General features: G+C 47.4%; 1 protein-coding gene across 1 annotated transcript in view; it reads left to right on the plus strand.

Annotated features, from left to right (window-relative positions):
- CCDC180 (coiled-coil domain containing 180) overlaps positions 1 to 7,295 on the plus strand; it is a 39,571-nt gene extending 32,276 nt beyond the window's left edge. The window contains exons 30-37 of the mRNA XM_065418936.1: positions 252 to 318; positions 1,095 to 1,236; positions 1,790 to 1,950; positions 2,917 to 3,054; positions 3,778 to 3,889; positions 4,797 to 4,902; positions 5,394 to 5,532; positions 7,164 to 7,295. Coding sequence (XP_065275008.1) covers positions 252 to 318; positions 1,095 to 1,236; positions 1,790 to 1,950; positions 2,917 to 3,054; positions 3,778 to 3,889; positions 4,797 to 4,902; positions 5,394 to 5,532; positions 7,164 to 7,295 — 997 coding nt within the window. The remainder of the gene's footprint in view (positions 1 to 251; positions 319 to 1,094; positions 1,237 to 1,789; positions 1,951 to 2,916; positions 3,055 to 3,777; positions 3,890 to 4,796; positions 4,903 to 5,393; positions 5,533 to 7,163) is intronic.
- Positions 7,296 to 19,272: the final 11,977 nt, after the last annotated feature.

Raw genomic sequence — 19,272 nt, forward strand, 5'->3', positions numbered from 1 at the left:
TTCTGCATGGGCTTTTGTATGTGCATTTTACTCTTGTCTTTGCTTGCTTTGAAGAGGAGCTGTACCAAGAGGGATGGGGTCATCTTAGGCATTCTTACAGCAACATGTACAAATATATGTTATTTACATTGTATTTATGATTTATTTTAATATATTTACCTCTCATATTCAATGAGATAAAATGTTTTAAAAAGTCAGAAATATTCCCAGTACCAAGTACTTTTTGCATTGTCATTGTGTTTTGGTTTCAGTCATTTTAAGGGGATTATCACCTGTATTCTCTGGGAGGGTAATGATACCTTGCTGTATCTTGCTGAGGTAAGAAAACTTTATTTTCTGCAGTCAATTTCTACTATTGCAGATTTACTCCTGTAGTAGCTTAGCAATTTGGTTCTACTATATTGCAATGGAACTCCACAATAGTTTTTCTTACTTTATTAGTGCATCCAGTGTATAATAATAATACTTAATACATGCATTTGCTTTTATATCTTAAAGTTCTGTACAAACAATAACTAAACTTTATACCATCCCTGTTTGGCAGAATAGCAGGTGTGGATGAATATACATACCTCTGCCATAGTTATGTGATAGAAAGGCTTCACTACCAACACAACTCAAACCCTGTTAGTTGTAACGGGGTCAGCCAGTAGGCTCAGATTACGACAAAATGGAGGTGAAAAAGTCTTGGTCTCAGTTTTTCACAGCCTATTATAAATATACCAAAATGCCCTGCTTTTAATGGCCATAACCACATCTCAGTGTCGTGAATTCAGAGACTACAACATCACCTTAATAACAAGATGATTGGGAAAGCTGAGAGCAGAGACTGGATGTGATCTAGTTACAAGGGAAAGAGGTTTGACAAAACGCCTGATATCTGGTAATGAATCTGCATTCTCAGCAAACATTCCCTGTCTGAGCTCAGGTCAAAGCTGCCGGTAAAGCTCAAGTGGGGGAGGATAAAGGTGGCACAGAATGAAGGGGAGGTTGAAAGACCTAAAGATCCACTGTACTGATATGTTCGCAGTGGTGACTCTTAGATTGGACACTTTGTCAAGTCCTTTTCTTTACCTCGTCTTTACCTTCCAAAGGAGTTTTACCGAAAGGATAAGCATCAAATCACGAGACCTGAATATCTGCAAGAGACATTTGATCATTGTGCAGAATTGTTTGGGCAGAAGCTCCTGTCTTATCAGAGCCAGACGGATGATTACCATAATTCCTGCCTAATAGGTAAAATCCTAGGACCTAATACTTTGTCATATGTATCAATTGGAATTGAGAACTGAAATGATCAGAAATCCAGAGTTTTCTTAATTCAGTCTTGGGCCTATGCCAATGGAAGAAGAAGGTACCAGGGTAGGCTTAGTATAAATTTAAGGTCCTGTTATCATTGAAAAGGCTGGAATCTCTGCTTTCAAATTGTGCAAAGTTTTAAAGCCTAGTTATGTTTCTACTCCAGTCAGTGGCAATACTCTCATTAACTTCTGTGGGACCAGAATTGGGCCAATTACCTGTAACTGGGGTAACTGTCAGTTACTAAAATTATGTGAGAAAGACCATTGCAAAGATATTTAATTGAAAGACCTGTACAAATGCTTCAGGACTTGTGTGTGTCGCCAGCCACTGGTCCTGGGCCAGTGGACACAAAGAGGAGTGTGTGTGTGAAAGAAAATTCCAGTCACTTTTGGCACTTATACTATACATTAGTTTGTTTGTTTTCTGGTTCCTTGACGTCAATGTCTGTATGTGACACAAACCTTCCTGTGGCTGCCTTTTCCACCAGAGTTCTGGGATCAGTTGAAGTTGTTTGAAGAACAACTCCCTCAGGTCTCCCATCTGGTTATCGACAGCCTTCTTAAAGAGCATGAGCAGCAGCTCAGACTCTCCACTGATCAGATCCGGCAACTCTTCAAAGAACAGCTGGAAGAATGGGACAATGCAAAGGTATGGTTTATGGCATGCTGGAATACCTCCGGTATAAAGTATCCGCTGTCTGACAGAACATGTTATTGTCATTTACATTAAACTCATTTGCTTGCTTACGCCACTGACTCCTAAACCACCCCCTGATTTCATTTCCTAGTTTCAGTCTCAGATTTTTAATTAGAATAGTTAAACTTGGAGGTAAGTTCAGGCTTTCAAAAGCATGTTATGATTTTGTTTTGTTTCCAGTATTTTTACTTGCTGTCCATATGAATCTCTGTTCTTTGATTAAAAAAAACGTATTCTTGTTTTCACTATAAATATCTCTAAGTGCTGTGTGTTAAGCGGAGTGGTGATCCTTAGTTGACACTAGTAAGCTTGTGTGCACTGTTCCTTTGGGAGTAGAGAATCTGGAAGTTCTGTGAATATTCAGAGGATCGGGGCTGGGCACTCCAGAGGAATGGGTGGTGTTGTGTGCCTATTGCTAACCTGTATAGCAAGAGCAAGGCCAGCGAAGGCCTGGAGGACAATGCTAGTGCTGCCAGAGGCCGGTGGAGTTAAGGGTCTGACCCACAGTAGGTACAACAAGATTTCCTCATGCTAAGGGTAGGTGATAGTGAGGTGCCTCACAACCCGGGGGACCCCTAAGAAGCGTCACAATGTCACTGATGTCTCAGGGTTCTCTGCTGGAGCCTACCTGCTTCCCTCACCCTCTGTCATCTCTCTGTCCCCACTCTGATCTACCTGTGGATTCTCTCTATGCAGCTTGTTGCTATTCTTTATAGGGGAATCAGCTGATCCCTGCTCAGGTGTATCTCCTTAGTAACTAGGGTTGGCTAGCCCCAAGCCTTTAGCCATTAAAGAGCATGCCACCCTGTTACAACTGATGCACAAAAGAGTTGTGTTTCTACTCATCCCTCTTTCTCTCTAGGACCCAGTCACACATTCTTTACAGAAAATGCTAGTGATGTGTTTGTTTGATTAAAGGCTGAGAACAAGAACAAACTGCGTCCAGCTCTGGGGCACCCAGACAACTTACCCCAGCTGGAGGTTTTGTGCCAGGAGGAGTTAAGAAGACAAAAAGACCAAGCTGATGGGATACTCTTTAACACTCAGAAACTGCAGGTATGAGTGACATACTAGACTGTGGCTTGTTAGAACCTATTTGATTTCTTGCTCAAGGTCAGAGGTTGGAGTTTAGGATGCATTTTACCTCCCCATTAAAAGTGAACTGGAAAAGATTTTTAGTTTTAGGCAACCCCATTAAAGACAATATCTTTTGACTCTTAATTCTGTGCTGTCACCACTAGACCATGCTTTCTTCCTAAGATTGTAGTCAATCTGTTGTTTCCATGGGGTATTTATTCACAGTGCAAACTGAGGAAAGGGATGAACTTGCATTTGTCTACTCCCATAATGATAATATTCTTGGTTCTGAAACTAGTGTTGTAGTGACGGCGTGTGAGAATGGAGTAATGGTGACATCTCCTGGTTAGCTATCTTAATAGCAGCAGGTGATGGGTGTTTTCCCTGTGGATGTTTCGGTTTTCTGATTAATCATATTGTGCAACTCTTTGGGCAGATTCTGTCTAACTACACAGATCTTCTTATGCCATTTAATAATTTACATCAATCTGATCAGTGACATGTTTGCATTAGGAGCATTCCAGAGGGGCCACTCTGTGAGCTTTTCATAAAGTGCTGCTCTGTAGCTGTTGCACAAAAGCGAGGTTGAAGAGCTGTGTAACTCTTCAGAGCTGCTCTGAAAGGAGATGAGATTCTTTGGAGGGAGAACTTTTCCCATCTCCACTCATACTCGAATCCTAACTGATAACTGTGTCCCCACAGGCCTGTGCTGCTGAGTGTGCCCAGAAATTTGTTTCTGCGCTAGCTAGCCTCACAGAAAACCTGCTTCTGGAGTTAGATGAAAGTATCACCGTTGATGATGTACAAGTAGCAAGTAAGTCAACTGAATGGAACACTTACCCAGTTCTCCACTTCCTTCTTGATGCTTTAAGTAAACTGTTGTTAAAAGGAGAAATAGAGTTCCTTCTGTAATCTTCTGCACTATTCCTTCTAGAATTGCATATGCCTATTGCTTTTCATAGCTATATTTCATTATACTGAATAACTTGTAATGCCAAATGCTGTCATCCATTGATTTTTTTCTTATATTGTTCCTTGTCTAAAGGTTTCAAGGGAAGTTTTATGCAATTTAAATTTAGTAAAAAGTACCCAGAGATTTGGATGGGTGCTATTCTGGTTGCTTATCAGACTAACTATCAGTAAAAGTTTAGAGTTTGTGGTTTCAGATCAAGTTCTTGAGAGCGACATATTTGCATCTCCCTTCTTCCCTGACTGACACTGTAAGTGAGGTTCTGTGCTGCGCCCCTTGGAGATGCAGCATAGACTGCACAGACCAGGGGGAGGAAGTGGTGAGAGTCCAATGGTGGTTTGTGCACTCAAGATTCTAAGTTGCCATGGGGGCTGGTACAGCCCCCGGCTGCTCTAATTAGTTTGCAGCCCAGAATCTTTACCTCTACCACCCCCTACTCTGGGTCTTGTGACCAAACCAGAATTGGCCCTTAGGATGTTCCAGCACCTCATCCCACCACATGGCAGTTCAGGATGCTATTAACAGGGCTCTAGGGTCAATTGGAAAACTATTTCTGTGCTCTGGTGACGAGGTTTAGGAATAGGAGACCCTTGAGTACTGTGAAAGGAAAGAATTCGGATGATCCACTGACTTCTTGCAAAGTTACCTCTTGAAAACTAAAAGTATCCAGCTTTGTACAGTTGCTTTGGAGCAATGATATGTAGCTGGTCTTGTCTCGCTGTTACTAAGTCTGTCCTTTGCTGTGTCCCAGAAATTGAAATGCCGAAAGAGAAGATCTCCACCTTAATCCGTCGTAAACGAGCTGGGCTTTCTTTAGAGATCCATGACATTAAGCCGTTAACTGAACGTGGCAGCAGGTATCACTACTATATAATGAATGCTTCTCTGCACATTTTCTGTCAAAAATGCTTCCGGGTACTGTCCACACAGTTTTCTACTACACTTGTTGATGTCACTACACTTGTTGAACTTCCTAAGTTCTACCCACAACAATTATGATGTTGTTTCTCTAGTAACTAATGTACTTCAGAGAGGGGGGAAATGCCGACCTCGGGACAAACCCTACCTGTTTTGATCATGTGACCACATATTAATCAATGGGATTCGCACATAACAAAAAACAAAGCATTTTTTTTGTTCTAGTTTTTTTTAATAACTAAATTCCCCACTCCCAGGCTAAGAATATGAAAGGCAAGTATTAATCTAGATTCTGCTTTTGTGAAGATTTCTTTCTGGAAAAAAAAATCTGTATTTCCTCTTTAGGTATAACTAGCAGTAAAATCATTCTACTCCCTTCCTCCTCCTCCACCAAAAAGTTTTTAAAAAATTTCTTGTTTGTGGTTTTAAGGACCTGGCCAGGAATACCCAAGACCACGCTCACAGACGTTCCAGACCATATTCTCTGTAGAGAAACTGCCTCTGTGACAACAGCCAAAACTACTCTGGGTCATGTTTCAGCAGAAGAAGCAAGAGATGCAGCCTATGTGGTTTGTGTGGGAGAGAGTTGTAATTTCAGGGGGCTATAAGAGAAGAAAATGTACCTGCTCATACAACCAAGGCACACTGCGAGTCTTTTCAAAGATTATAGTCAAAATCAGTGACTAGAAATCCCCCCTCATTTCCATTTCTTTATGATGGTGACAAAAGTAGAAAGTGCTTGAGTGATTTCTGCTGAGAGCCTTTTCCATCAGGCACTTCCCCACTTTTCAATAGGACAAAACAATGAATGGTGCCAGAACAGATTATCACTGATGTATGTCAATAGAATTACAGTTTGGACAGTAACTGTGTTGTCAGGATTTCCCCCTCATGCTGTTTCAATACAGCACTCATTTCTCTTCCCAAAGTCTGCAATTTCAGTCTTGGATCACAAGGCTAATTCTCCCTTGGAGTGGAATGGGTGGTAAGATCCATTCCCATTTCCATCCTAAATCCTGAGTCATCTCAGATTTCTCTTTCTGCCACTAGTAGGGTCACCCTCTCGTCACTTTGGCCAGTAGGAAAAATGAACAGATTCTATTCCAGACTACTTCAAAGCCCTCCAACTCACATTGCAAATAGCTCAAAGAACAGCAAAATCAGCAGCTGGGGAAAGGTGCTTTATGTCCTCATGGGAATAAAAGATCAACGTTGCTGGGCCAGTTCTGGAAGTGACTTTATTTCAACAATCATTTTGTATGGAGAGTACAAAATATATATATTACGGCAGAGGTAGCAAGACCATAAAACGGTGTCAGTTTTATATATGTAGTAATGATAATGAAGCACTTGCCTCAAAACACTCCTGTGAGGTAGGCATGGTGTATGCATAGATGTGTCTGAGTAATATTAATCAATGTATATATCATATAGTACATACATACTGCACAATAAAATATATTTTGGTAAGGCAAAATGAAACAATGAAGTGTAGGTTCAAGAAAACCGTTTTCATTTTTAGAACAAGAACTCATTTGTTTGGTCTGGAGGTTTTAATGATGGTAGAAGGTTCACAACTTCCCCATCCTGTCTAGGTCATGTACCTCCGAGCAGCTTCATCACACAGTTTAGCTCGTCTCTCTGCCTTAGCGAGTTCTAGGACAAAAGCAGATTTGAGACTTAGAGCCCTTCCCCCTTCTAGAACAGGTAGATCTTTACTCATATGAACTCACTGAGGTGGGATAGAGCATCTAACATTGTAACCCAATGTATACTTAAAAGCAAAACTTAAATATTTATTTTGTTTGTTTCAGTACCCATTAAATAAAGGAAAGAAAAGAAGGCAATGAATAATTAAATAGCTGTATAGCTCTGTTGTCAAATATGGAAAATAAGTGGCCAGTGCACAAATCATTTGACACAGCAGTGCAGGGCATGGAGTTAGAAACGAAAAGAAATGGCAGGTACACCTCTACCCCGATATAACGCGACCCGATATAACAAGAATTCGGATATAATGCGGTAAAGCAGTGCTCCGGGGTGGCAGGGCTGCGCACTCCGGTGGATCAAAGCAAGTTCAATATAACGCGGTTTCACCTATAATGTGGTAAGATTTTTGGGTTGCCGAGGACAGCGTTATATCGAGGTAGAGGTATATATCTGATCTTAACCAGTTTCTTCTTTTTGGTTATTTGTTCAGAAATATAAGCATAAGCTGGAAGAGGAGTTTGCGAAGATTAAGGAGGAAAAGACAGCCCAGCTAATGAAGGCTCAACGCTGGGAGGGTTGGTGGAAACAATCCATTCAGAAGATAAAGCAGCTGTATGCTTGAACCTCATGTTACATATACATCTGTGTTAATAATATATCAGTGTCTTTGTTCTACAAATAAAACTTTATACTTTACTTTATTAGAGGAAAAAGTTTGATCGTCCTGTAACTTTCCTAGAATAATTGGTGAATGTCTGTAAATGGTCCATGGACAGTCCGTCTTTGCTGACTGGTCTATGTCCAAAGCTGATTCTGTCGTGAGAATAATTAGTTGTTTTTGTGTCTCTTTATAACAGCCACTAACAGATGGAGGTTAGGAAGAAATTTCTCATATAGACTAGTTATTTTGTAATTGTCCACTATTGGATTACTTGAACCTTACTCTGAGGCATTTAGTACTGGCCAGTGTCAGAGACCAGATGCTGTATTAGCTGCACCATAGATCTGATCCAATCTGGCAATTCCTGTAACTAATGTACTTGATACCAAAAGGCTGATTAGTCTGTAATTAGGATCATCTGTAGCACCATTTTAACATTGCTGCCCTCTGGAATAATAGCTGCTTATATTGAGACACTGGGTATTTTTGTTAATAACTCAGCCACTTCAGTCTTAAACTCCCTGAGAACTCTTGGATTTATCCCATCCCTTGTCCTTGTATCCAGACTGAAAATACCTTGTTCTTCCCCCCTAGAGCTTATTTTCTAAACCTTGAATCACGTACATTGTTTTCCTCTGAGCTCTTTCTTTCTCTTATTGTAGTGAACTTTAAGGATTCTAGTCTTAAGGGGTCAAAAGTGTACATGCTTTAGCTCATCTTTTGGCCATTTAAAAATTATTTTATTACATGCAGATAAATTCAAGCCTCTTAGGTAGAATTTTTTAACAATCCTCCAATCATTCAAGCTAGGGCATTAGTATATTCTCTAAAGGACATAATTAACATACTAATTGCATGAGATTTTTGAGAGCCGGGTTTGAACTGAGGGCAGGGGGTTGCTGTTAAGTTGTTCATTTGTTTGGAACTCCATGAATTGTTTTATTTTATTGTACTCCAGCAGCTCTACTCTGAAAAGAGACTCTTTGGGCCAGAACCTTAGCTGGTGTAAATCAATATAGCTCTGTTGGAGCTACATCCGTTTACTCTGGTGCTGTAAAAGTGACCATGTGAGGTTTAATGGTTATTGTCTTGATGATTTCTATGTCAGATGCATTCAGTTTGCCACCTCTCAAGCTTCAAGCTCAGCCTGGTCTCTAAGGCTAGGTCTACACTACCCGCCTGAATCGGCGGGTAGAAATCGATCTCTCAGGGATCGAATTATCGCGTCTCGTGGGGACACGACAATCGATCCCCGAATTGACGCTCTTACTCCACCAGCGGAGGTAGGAGTAAGCGCCGTCGACTGGGAGCCGCGGAGGTCGATTTTGCCGCCGTCCTCACAGCAGGGTAAGTCGGCTCCGATACGCCGAATTCAGCTGAATTTGCGTATCTTAAATCGACCCCCCCCGTAGTGAAGACCTGCCCTAAGCGTCAAAATGGTTTCTTTCCTTCTCATGCATCATCATCAGAAGTAAACATTCTGCAGGCCCCTATTAACTCTTGATGGCAGCCGCATTGGACCAAGTGATGCCTTCAGTGACAAGGGTACATTTTGCACTATTGTTTCTTGATTCTGATACCTTTATGTGGAGTCCTTTCATGCTTTCTGTCACGTCTGGAGTGGCTCATAACCGTGAGTGCCAGCCTCAGGGCAGACTGTCAAGAAGCAGGGCAGAGACCCCAAACAGGTTGTGTGTTCTGTAATTAGGTTTCACCAACCCAGTAACAAGTATGAACTCCTAAGTACGATAATAGTCTTACCGTGGTCACAGACCGTTCCCTGGGGCATTCCAGTCTATTTTGCCAGCCAGGCAAGCTGAACTTAGTGACAGTTGGTTGCTATACACCAGTGGTCTCCAAACCTTTTACGCACAAGAAAACTTTTTGAATTTAAGTGCAACCCAGGATCTGCCCTGCCCTGCTCACTCCATCCCCCTTCCCTCCGTCACTCATTCTCCCCCACCCTCACTCACTTTCACCATGCTGGGGCAGAGGGTTGGGGTGTGGGAGGGGGTGCGAGCTCTTGGCTGGGGCCGAGGGGTTTGGAGTGTGGGAGGGGATGAGGGGTGCAAGCTCTGGGAGGGGCTTCAGGGCTAGGGCAAGGGGTTGGGGTACAGGAGGGGGTTCAGGGTGCAGGAGAGGGTATGTGATTCTGGCTCTGGAAGGGGGCTTAGGGCTGGGGCAGGGGGTTGGGGTGCTGGCTCCGGGAGGGGACTGGGGGTTGGTGTGCGGGAGGGGGGTGCCTGCTCCCGCTGGGCGGCACTTACCTCGGGTGGCTCCTGGTCAGCAGTGCAGCCAGGCTAAGGCAGGCTTCCTGCCTGCCCCAGACCCATGCTGCTCCCGGAGTACACCCCTGCGGCCCGTGGGGAGGCGGGGGGGACAAGTGGCTCTGTGTGCTGCCCCTCCCTGCAGGCACCGTCCCCGCAGCTCCCATTGGCCACATTCCCCGTTCCCGGCCAATGGGAGCTGTGGGGGCGGTGCTTGCAGGCAGGAGCAGCGTGCGGAGACCCCTTCTCCCCTCCCTGGCAGCAGGGGCATGCTTGCTGCTTCTGGGAGCTGCGCAGGGCCAGGGCAGGCAGGGAGCCTGCCTTAGCCCCACTGCACCGCTGGACTTTTAGCAGCTGGAGATTGCAGTTGACTGTCAGAGGCTCCAGGAGCTTGTAGCCAATCTTATAGTAAATTACCTAAGGGTTTATTAATTAAGAAAAAAACGGAGAGAGTTATTACAAGGTTAAAGCAGGCAAACATATATACACAAATGAGTTACAGTGTATGGTTTCAAAAGGTGACAGAGTTGTAGTAATCTGTCAGCTCTGAATGACCTTTTGGTCTAACTCAGGTTGACCCTGGGGATCTCTGCTTCTGTTTCGTAGCTCCAGACCTGTGAGAGTCCAAACAGCAAAAGACATGAAAAAATTTCTTGTCAGTATTTTAATGTCCTTCTTCCAGAGTTCAAGCTGATGGGATGAGCCTTTTTGCAGGTAGCCTCTTCATGGGCATAAGGAGCAATTAGCAAAGTCTTTGCATTGTGATGCCCTACCATGGCCCATTTAGTTTTGATAGGCCTGCTTGATGGGCAGGAGAGGATCCCTCCTGACTGGGTTTGCAGTTTCACAGCAAACATTTTTACAGTTACAAATCAAAAACTTCAATATTACCTTATAGCATGTGATAAAGAAATGATAAGATTAATGCATGCAGCAATTTACAAGCATTTCATAAAGCCTACACACTAAACATACTGTTATAAGTAAGGCTACGTTTTAGTCATGGGTATTTTTAGTCAAAATCATGGACAGGTCACGGGCGGTAAACAAAAATTCATGGCCCGTGACCTGTCCATGACTTTGACTAAAAATACCTGAGACTAAAACTTGGGCAGGGGGCCACGGGTGCTCTGGGGAGGAGGCCGGTCCGGGGGCACTGTGGGTGCTGGGGGCGGTGGCCCGGGACCCCACTTGTGCTGGGGGGTTGGCAGGGGCTCCCTACCTGGCTCCGCCTCCCTGCAGCTCCTAGGCAGCGGAGGGGCACAAGCGCCGGCTGCCACAGCTCCCATTGGCTGGGAACCACAGCCAATGGGAGCTGCGGGGCTGGGGCCTGCAGGGGTGGGCAGCGTGCAGCGCAGAGCCCCTCCCCCCCCCCCCCTGCCCCGACCCCTCCACCATCTAGGAGCTGCAGGACCATGCCAGTGGGAGCCCCCAGCCCCGAGGTAAGCACCCCCCTGCATTCTCCAACCCCCTGCGCCTAGCCCTGAGCCCCCTCCCACACACCCAAACTGCTGCTGCTGGCCCAGGGGCTGCCCAGCTCGGGCAGCCCTTGAGCCAGCACCAGCCACTGCAGAGGTCACGGAAAGTCACGGAATCCGTGACCTCCATGACAGACTCATTGACCCCCATGACAGCCTTAGTTATAAGTCCAGTACCCATTTTACTCATGTTAACACACAAGTGAAACAGACTGTTTTCCAGCAATGAATTTGTCAGTGCTCGGCTGAGGCCGAAAGCCTTGGCAAGAGCTGGCACCTGGTCTGCCAGCGTCACACTCACTATAAATGCTGGGGAGTTTTAGTGCTGGTTGCTATAAAGCAGGTAAATGAGTGTTGGCCAGTGTTTTGCAAGACTTTCTCTCCATAGCTATTCCCTATGACGATTTCCCCCCACTTGATCCAAGACTTAGGGGGCTGCCATAGTTAGATATTACACTAACAGCACTGATGTGGTTATGAAATGGGCTCCCCGGCAGTGGCAGATGCTGTTGATTCTCTCGTCCTCAGGGGACGTTCGGCACATCACATGCAGTATCCAGTGTTTGTTTGCTCATGCACTCCCAGGCTAATGGAGAGCTTTGAATTGCAGACCCTTTTTGCATGGCCAGTCAATCCCAGGTATGTTTTCAAAGGGTATATTTACATTGCAGCTGGCAGCCAGTCTGGGTAGTCAGATTTGCACTAACTCAGCGCAGATTAGCATGCTAAAAATAGCAGTGTGGACACTGGTCCAGACCCTCTGTGTCTGAGCTCGGGTGGCTAGCCCGAGTCTCTGCCCAGCCCCAATGTCCACACAGCTATTTTTAGCCTGTGTCTGTCTGCCTGGGCTCGGAAGCTCGACCCCATCTGCAGTGTAGACATACCCCAGCGGGTTTCATAATATCTAACTTTGGCATCTGGTCCTTAGTAGCCCAACAATCCTTAAACACCAGTTTTGAGTTGCTTTGGAGGTCGTTCTTTTTGCTGGTATTCCTTGCGAAGGATCATGTACAGTAAGTTGATTCCTTTGGGGCAATTTTCCAATAGGAAGAATTAGGGTTTCACTGGGGTTGAAATTCACCCCAGTGCTGAAGCCCAGCACAAGGACTAGACACTATCTAAAACTGGCTCAAGGGAGTCTATTTATATATGGAGATATACCTATCTCATAGAGCTGGAAGGGACCCTGAAAGGTCATCGAGTCCAGCCCCCTGCCTTCACTAGCAGGACCAAGTACTGATTTTTGCCCCAGATCCCTAAGTGCCACCTTCAAGGATTGAACTCACAACCCTGGGTTTAGTAGGCCAATGCTCAAACCACTGAGCTATCCCTCCTCTCTAAGGACTAAGTGTTGCATTAGCCTCATGTTGGCCCTTTGCACAGGGGTGACTTTCACACTGTATTAGGATCTGTTTGTGTAGGGGCAGGTAAAGTCCTCCATTAAGATACATTTTTCATTTCTATTTGCTCCTCTAGGCTCAGATGAAAAACAGCCAGGTCAAGAAATGTTCATTTGCTGGAGGCTCAGGTGTTCCTTGGAAGGTGTTTTTCAAACATTTCATCCTTGCTAAGATTGGACTGTGCTGCGTTAATGACATCCCAGGGGCTGGCCAGGCACAGTTGGATGGCAGACTTCTAATTAAGAGGCACCCTTCATGGCTCCTGTCATGCTGTCTGGAGTGGCTCACAACTGCGAGTGCCAGACTCAGGTCAGACTGTCAGAAAATAGGGCAGATACCCCAAACTGGTGGTAAATTCTGTAATTAGATTTCACCATAACAAATGTGCACTCCCGAATCACTATTTTAGTCTTACAATGGAATCACAAACTGTTAGGCTCTCCAGTCTATCTTACTACCCAGTGTGATAGACCCAGATCAGTTGGGAACAGCAGAGTAGCAGAAGGGGGATATACTGGCCACTGGATAAGCAGTTTTCTGTTCCCTGAGTGACCAGAGCAGGGGCTGCTCCAGGCTAATAGACCACCTGACTCCAATTAACCTGCTAAGAGTCAGGTGAGGCAGTTAAGCACCTGACTCTAATTAAGGCCCCTCTGATGCTATAAAAGGGCTCACTCCAGTCAAGCCAGAGGAGAGGAAGTGTGTGAGAGGAACTGGGAGTAAGAAGTGTGCAAGAAGCTGAGAGTGAGTAGGCGTACTGCTGGAGGACTGAGGAGTACAAGCGTTATCAGACATCAGGAGGAAGGTCCGGTGGTGAGGACAAAGAAGGTGTTGGGAGGAGGCCATGGGGAAGTAGCCCAGGGAGTTGTAGGTGTTGTGCAACTGTACCAGGAGGCACTCTAAACAGCTGCAGTCCACAGGGCCCTGGGCTGGAACCCGGAGTAGAGGGCGGGCCCGGGTTCCCCCCCATACCTCCCAACTCCTGATCAAACACAGGAGGAATTGACCTAGACTATAGCTTCTACCAGAGGGGAAGGTCTCTGGACTGTTTCTTGACCCACAGGGTGAATCTGTGAAGCGAGCAAATCTGCCAATAAGCGCAGGACCCACCAAGGTAGAGGAGGAACTTTGTCACACCAGCCCCAGTGGACTTGATGATAAAAGGTTATATAAACCAAAAAACACATTATATTAGGTTACTCCCAATCCCAAAGGGTCAGTCACTTAGCCCAGGTCAATGGATGCTCTTGATCTTACATCAAAGAGAACACAGGCAGCCAGTTTCTCTAGTAAACTAACTAAATACTCTTTAGCTAAGAAAAGAAAATGAGAATTATTGAGAGGTTAAAGCAGGTAAAATATATTACGGGGTGAGTGTAAGTTTGTAAATCCAAAATGGTGGTAGAGATGTAGTAATCTGCTAGTTTTCCTTCAGTCTCTCAGGGTTACCCAAAATAACATTAGGGATCTCTGCCTTGCATCTGGAATGCTTCTGTGTGAGTATCCAAATAGTTCAGAGACACAAGATGGTTCCCTGAATCCTTATTTATAGTTTTTTCACATAGAAAGCAAGCTGTCCATGCTTTTCCCCATGAGGGTTTCCTTTGCTGATGTGAGTGAGGAATGCATCTTGAATCTTTGACCTCCAATCATTACACCAATGACCGTTTGCTTTGAAGCTAGCCTCTTCTTCATTTGCATCCCTCCAAGGCTTCATCTGCATTTAATGTGTATTTATTTAGTTACAAGTATCTATATCCTGCAAAGGCCTGCCATTAAAAGGAACATTCCATTAGTTTCATGAAGTTTACACATTAAGTAAATTCTCATCTTAATGCTATCACACACTTTTGATCTAGAGTTAATTAAGTATAGATATACAGAATGTCATGCAATAGCATTCAACAGGTTACAGATAAGTGAAGTCAATATCATTCAGATTTCCTTTGAATGAAACATGTCTTTGATATTCACACACCAGTGAATTGGCCTATTGCTCTGACCTGAACTGGCCTGTTAGGGTCACAGTTCCTTCTGGCTGTCTTTGGGATGGATCATTGTTCTGTATCCCAACAATGGATTTCCTCTTGGCTAACCAGTTCCACCTCCTTTGGGTCATTCTGCCATTTGGAGGAGGGAAGGGGGGGGGCGGTATTTAACATCAAACAAATTTGAGTTTAAAAAGAACCCAGCACAATAATAGTCCCTATTTTTGGTAAATCTGGACAGCTGTGAGATTCAAGAACTGTCTTCCTGATTCCTATTCTCTTGTTTGGCTCAATGTCACTTTCACTGTGGCAGCTTCTGCAGTAGCAGCACTTATAGGGCAGGACAATCAGACAAATTCTTTTGCTGGTGTAAATGGGTGCAACTCCATTGACTCCAATGGAAATTCACCCATTTATTCCAGCAGAGAATTTGGCCCTATTTTTAAAAATTTATTAATTTATTCATGTAGAGCAGCGGTTCTCAATAGGGGGTCCGCGAGCCCTTTTAAGGGGGCCATGGGGCCCAGCGGCTGAAGCCCCGATCCCTGGCGCTCCTGCGGGACTGAAGCTGGGGGAGGCATGGGGCTGAATCCCCGAGCCATGGTGCTCCCTGTGGGGCAGAAGCCCTGAGCTCATGGGCAGAGTTGGGGATATGGAGGGCATTGCCCCCCCCCCCCCCCCAGCGCAAGATCACGGCAGTTCTGGGAGCAGCTCCACCCCCGCTCCTCTCCCCGCCCCTGGCCAGGTCCAAGGTGGGAAGCCGGAGCCGGGCAGTGCGGGGCAGCTGCTGCTCTGGATGGTGCCATGGAGCAGGCAGCAGCAGTGTTCCCTCCTCTCCTGCTGGTGCCCCCGGTTGAAGCTCCTCCTCAGCTCCCAGCCCCCTTTGCTCCCCCAGAGGCAGCTGGTAAGAGCCCTCTGTTTGGGGAGACCCGGCTCTGTGGCTGGCAGAGCCCTCCGGGAACAGGGACCTCCCAGCTCACAGCCCCTAATACCTCTCTCCCTGCCCCCTGAGCTACGCCCTCCCTGCACTCTGAGCTGTCCCCTGCCTGCACACAGCCCCTATTATCCCCTCCCGGTACCCTGAGCTACCCCCTGCCCACACACAGCCCCAGCTACTCCCCTCCTCCCTGCACCCTGAGCTACCCCGCTTCCCGCACGCAGCCCCAGCTATCCCCCTGCCCCCTGAGCTCCACTCTGCCCGCACACAGCCCCTAGCGCCCCTCTCCCTGTGTCCTGAGCTACCCCCTGCCTGCACACAGCCCCAGCTACCCCCCTCCCTGCTCCCTGAACTACCCCCCTCCCTGCACTCTGAGCTATCCCCTGCCTGCACACAGCCCCTATTATCCCCTCCCGGTACCCTGAGCTACCCCCTGCCCACACACAGCCCCAGCTACTCCCCTCCTCCCTGCACCCTGAGCTACCCCGCTTCCCGCACGCAGCCCCAGCTACTCCCCTCCTCCCTGAGCTCCACCCTGCCCGCACACAGCCCCTAGCGTAGGGTTACCATTCGGCTGGATTTACCCGGACATGTCCTCCTTTTTGTGTTAAAAATAGCGTGGGGGGGATTTGAAAATCACTAAAAATGTCCGGGGTTTCCCCCCCATGCAGAGCGAGGCGCGGCTGGGAGGGCTGCAGGAAATTCAGCCGCTCGCATGGGGCTCTGGCAGCCAGAGCCCTTCCCCCGCAGCTTGCGGGGCGGGACTCCGGAGCAGCTGTAGAGCTCCTCCTCCCCGCCCCCGCCGCCCCCGCACTCTGAGCCGGCCGGGCTGTTTGCATCGGGCCTCGGCAGCGCCTCCTCCCCTGCTGGGTGGGGTGGGGCCGGGTTGTGTGTTGCGCTGGGGAGCGCAGCCACGTGTCCGGCTCCGCACAGAGCCCAACACCCTGTTCTGAGCGGCAGGGTAAGGGGGTCAGGGGGCAGGAGAAGGGGCAGGGAGATTTTGGAGGGGGCAGTCAAGAGACGGGGAGTTCGGGGGGGGGGGCTTTTTGGGGGGGTGGAGAAGGTTTTGGGCAGTCAGGGTACAGGTAGGGGGTAGGGTCCTGGGGGGCAGTTAGGGTGGGGGGTCTTAGGAGGGGGCAGTTAGGGGACAAGGAACAGGGAGGCTTAGGTAGGGAGTGGGGTTCTGGAGGGCAGTTAGGAGCAGGGGTCCCAGGAGGGGGCAGTCAGGGGACAAGGAGCGGGGGTGGGGGGTTGGGAGTTCTGGGGGGGGGCTGTCAGGGAGCAGGGGTGGGGAGAGGGATCGGAGCAGTCAGGGGACAGGGAGCAGAGGGGTTTAGATGGGTCGGGAGTTGTGGGGGGGGCTGTCAGGGGGTGGGGAGTGGTTGGATGGGGCGTGGGAGTCCCAGGGGTCTGTCTGGGGGTGGGGGTGTGGATAAGGGTTGGGGCAATCAGGGTACAGGTAGGGGGTAGGGTCCTAGGGGGCCAGTTAGGATGGGGGGAGGGTCTCAGGAGGGGGCAGTCAGGGGACAAGAGGCAGGGAGGCTTAGGTAGGGGGTGGAGTCCTGGGGGGCAGTTAGGGGCAGGGGTCCCAGGAGGGGGCAGTCAGGGGATAAGGAACGGGGGGAGGGTTGGGGGTTCTGAGGGGGGCGGGAAGTGGGAGGGGCAGGGGCGGGGCTAGGGCAGGGCTCCTCCCGTCCTCTTTTTTGCTTGCTGAAATATGGTAACCCTACCCTAGCGACTCCCTACCTTCTCCCTGAACTACCCCCTGCCCTCACATTGCCTCTAGTGACCCCGTCCCTGCACCCTGAGCTGTTTTCAATTTTTTGGGGGCTAAGCCCCCCACCTTTAAGTTATAATTTTTGGTTGCACCCCCCCAGACAGGCTGGGCAGCCTGCTGAGGTGAGTGAGGGGGTGGAGGTGGCGCTCCCTCCCTGGACCCCACCAGGCAGCAGTGTCTCGAGCCTCGCTGGCTCCTGCCCTACCCCAAATAACAGTCAAACTATGTGTATGCCCAAGGCCCTGCCCCAAGTCCCCCACCCTCACCCCTGCTGGGCTCTGGAGTTTTTATAGCATGTCGAGGGGGGCCTCAGAGAGAAAAAGGTTGAGACCCCCTGACGTAGAGCACTCTGGAAACCTTAGGTGCTATGAGAACACGACAATGGAAGGAAATCTTGTGCTCGGTAAAAGCCCTGACGAATGTGCTGCACAGGAAATGATAGGTGTGATGTGATCCTGCTGTCCGTGCCAGAACAAGGCTCACTCACTTTGTTACTGATTGTGGTGAGAAGCACAGAAAAGTCTGTCTGAAGCCAGATACTGGATCTGAGACCATAAAATTAGCTCTTATAACTGGGAAGATTGGATTTGCTCATGCCAGGGCATGATTTTGGGGATCCAATAGATGATGGGACTATATTTAAAGGGGGGAGTCCAGTGAGCAAACTTCCCTTCAGCAGAAGTGAAAATAGCCTCATGATATCCGAGTCTGTCGTTTGTCAGACGATGTAACTTGAACCTTATTTAATCACAGCTTTCAGAAACCCGAAGGACTTGTTCTGCGAAGAAAATCTTTCATGGAAAGTCATCAAAACCAGGTATTTATGTGAGACCAGAACATTTTTTAGAGTTGAAGGGGTGGGGTGGGGTGGATGTATCATTTTGGTCTGGACGTACATACAAGTTAGTTTACCAGAAGTAAAGTAAAGCACGGCAGTATCCACTTGAAGCAAAGCCTTTGTGGAACCTGAGTAAGTATGAAAGAGTTGTTAGCTATTTTTCTGTCATTTTGGAGGCTGGCGTGGAATAGTGCATTAATTACATCTTCCCCGGGATTGGTTTCACTTTCTTTGGCATTGAGTTTTGCTGCCCTTTGGCCCTAACGGGATGAACGGGTATATGACCAGGATGGTAAATGTTTCACACACAATGGACCAGATTCTGAATTCTGCTTATTCCAGTGTAAATCCGAAGGAACGCCACTGAATGAAGTTACTCCAGATTCTGAGTAAAACTGAGCTGGGAACCTGGCCCAATGAACTGATTGTGTTGCTATGTATGGACTCTTTCAAGGGAAAGTGTAGGGATTTATTTCATAAAGAGATATTTTAGAGGTGTGTGGTAAATCTGAGCTAAAATATTCACAGCACACACAACTACATGCATTTTTCACAGTACATTAATTCAGCTAGTGAGACTTACGGTAGTTGTCCCCTCTAGACGCTCTGGTGAGGGGCACAGTAGAAATATCTATGTCTGACAGCCTGCCTTACACTTTCTAAGTTAAATTCTCCACATAAAATTGCCATTGAATCAGTTGAGCAGATGCTGCCTGGGCTTTATTTGCAATGAATTAAACACAGGCTGTGAGGGAGTGGATGACTGAGCGGAATGGGAGGGCGATATGGAGCCTTCTGTCTTCAACTTACTGCTTCAAACCCTGTCCAGTTTGGCTTTTGAGTTAGGTGGGGCGTCAGTCTAATTCCCAGCGGGCAGGTGGATGTGACGGGTTCGGTCACAGAGACCGCCTTGGGACTGTCACCTGACGTGCTGAGATTACCTCTGAGCCCATTTTCCCTGCCAACTTGGGACTCCAGTACCCTGCCTTGTTGAGCCAGACATGCTAGCCTGCTGCAACACAGACCCAGGGTCTGGTCCACACCCCCAAGGCTGCAGACTTAACTGAAAACAGCTCAGTCAGTTACCTGTATCCAGCACCCAGACACCCAGTTCCCAATGGGATCCAACCCCCAAATAAATCCATTTTACTCTGTATAAAGCTTATAGGTTGGCTTTTGAGTTTGGTGGGGTGTCAGTCTAATTCCCAGTGGGCCAGTGGACACCTCAGAAAAAAAGCTACCACCACAATCGC

This window comes from Emys orbicularis, chromosome 18, assembly GCF_028017835.1.
Source record: "Emys orbicularis isolate rEmyOrb1 chromosome 18, rEmyOrb1.hap1, whole genome shotgun sequence".
NCBI lineage: Eukaryota > Metazoa > Chordata > Testudines > Emydidae > Emys > Emys orbicularis.